The 1,368-nt window shown below is 41.4% G+C and overlaps 1 protein-coding gene across 2 annotated transcripts in view; it reads right to left on the bottom strand.

Annotated features, from left to right (window-relative positions):
• The window catches only part of LOC103379151 (chromodomain Y-like protein 2), a 19,133-nt gene that overhangs the window by 10,150 nt on the left and 7,615 nt on the right, over positions 1-1,368 (bottom strand). For both annotated transcript variants that reach the window (XM_017032418.2, XM_008310611.3), the window contains exon 2: positions 224-827. In XM_017032418.2, coding sequence (XP_016887907.1) covers positions 224-827 — 604 coding nt within the window. The remainder of the gene's footprint in view (positions 1-223; positions 828-1,368) is intronic.

The raw sequence follows: 1,368 nt of genomic DNA on the forward strand, positions 1-1,368 counted from the left end.
GAATTTTGAAAAGCTGGTTATCTTGGATAAATTATCCAATATTATATATAACAGTTTTCTCATCAACTGGATTTTCTGGATTTCTAAAGGTTAACAATTCAGTCATAGGTCAAATATTGTGTACTTTAACATTTACATTTTATGAAATTCAAATGACCAACAACCCAAGAACCTATATATTTTTTCAAATGTTTGTCACTTTGAAGGTAAAGGTAAATCCTACCTAGTTCGGGGGTATACTGCTGTCCAGTATTGTCGGCGTCTCCTTGTTCTCCGTCCACTTTGTCTGTGGGCAGTCGATGAGACCTTGTTGCTCTGTGCTTGAGAGGGTCCATATCTCCATTCTGAAGTCCATTATGAGGAACCCTCACAGGAGGGACAAAATGAGCCCCCATTGACACTGGTGCCTTGTATGTCATGGATTTTCTCATTCTGTCCCCTAAAAGGTGTTTTCCAGGTCCGACACCTATCTTTCTGTGCTTCTGAGTGGCCCCTGACGCGCCACTCCCAGTTCCTAGAACAGTTCCTAAACCAACCCCCACCGCTGGGCCACCAGTCCTTCTCTTTTTGCGGGTCTCAGACCTAGCTTTGGCATGTTCTGTTGCAGGTTTGTGGTTCGTAAGGAGGGACTCGCCGCGGCTTTTTGATACTTTGGGTCGTTTGTGTGTGTGCAGTCTCAAACTGTTGAACTGCTCAATGAATTCCTCACAGTGCAGTAGGTGGTTCTCTGGCTCCCATGTGTCCTCCTTACTCCCATAACCCTTCCACCTGATCAGGTACTCCCACTTACCCTTCTTGTTCCGCCTCTTGTCCACAATACGTTCCACCTAAAAGCATAAACGTACATGTTATTAGACTATTAGATGTAATTCAATGACGTATTGCATATTATTGTACATTTCCTTTTAGCTTGGGGAAATAAATGAGTGTTTTGAACAAAAGTGTCAGCCAGCGGTTCCATCATGACTTTGCTCTCTCTTTTTAGAATTCAAACGACAGAGTTAACACCCTAATGGTCAGACATCCATTCGACGGATTGCACAATTTCTTTAGACAATGACTTCTCACATTTTCAATCCACCCAACCAGACAACTAAAGTTCCTGTTGTTCCAGACTGTGCTGTCACTAGACGTTAGTCACAGTGATCCACTTGACATTTAGCATGTCTGACACGTTCTAGGTTCATCAATTTGCCCATTTTTCATTAGTTAATGTGAATTTGGGCCATGCTGACAAAAAGGCTTGGTTAAGAAAATTAACTTTAAAAAATCTATCACCTAGAATGTGAGAAGCAGAGCAGCTTCCTTCACTTGATCTGTGGATATATGTAGGTATTTATTTCTTTTCTTGAATATTCCTTTTTTTTT

This window comes from Cynoglossus semilaevis, chromosome 5 (genome assembly GCF_000523025.1).
Source record: "Cynoglossus semilaevis isolate Cse_v1.0 chromosome 5, Cse_v1.0, whole genome shotgun sequence".
Lineage (NCBI taxonomy): Eukaryota > Metazoa > Chordata > Actinopteri > Pleuronectiformes > Cynoglossidae > Cynoglossus > Cynoglossus semilaevis.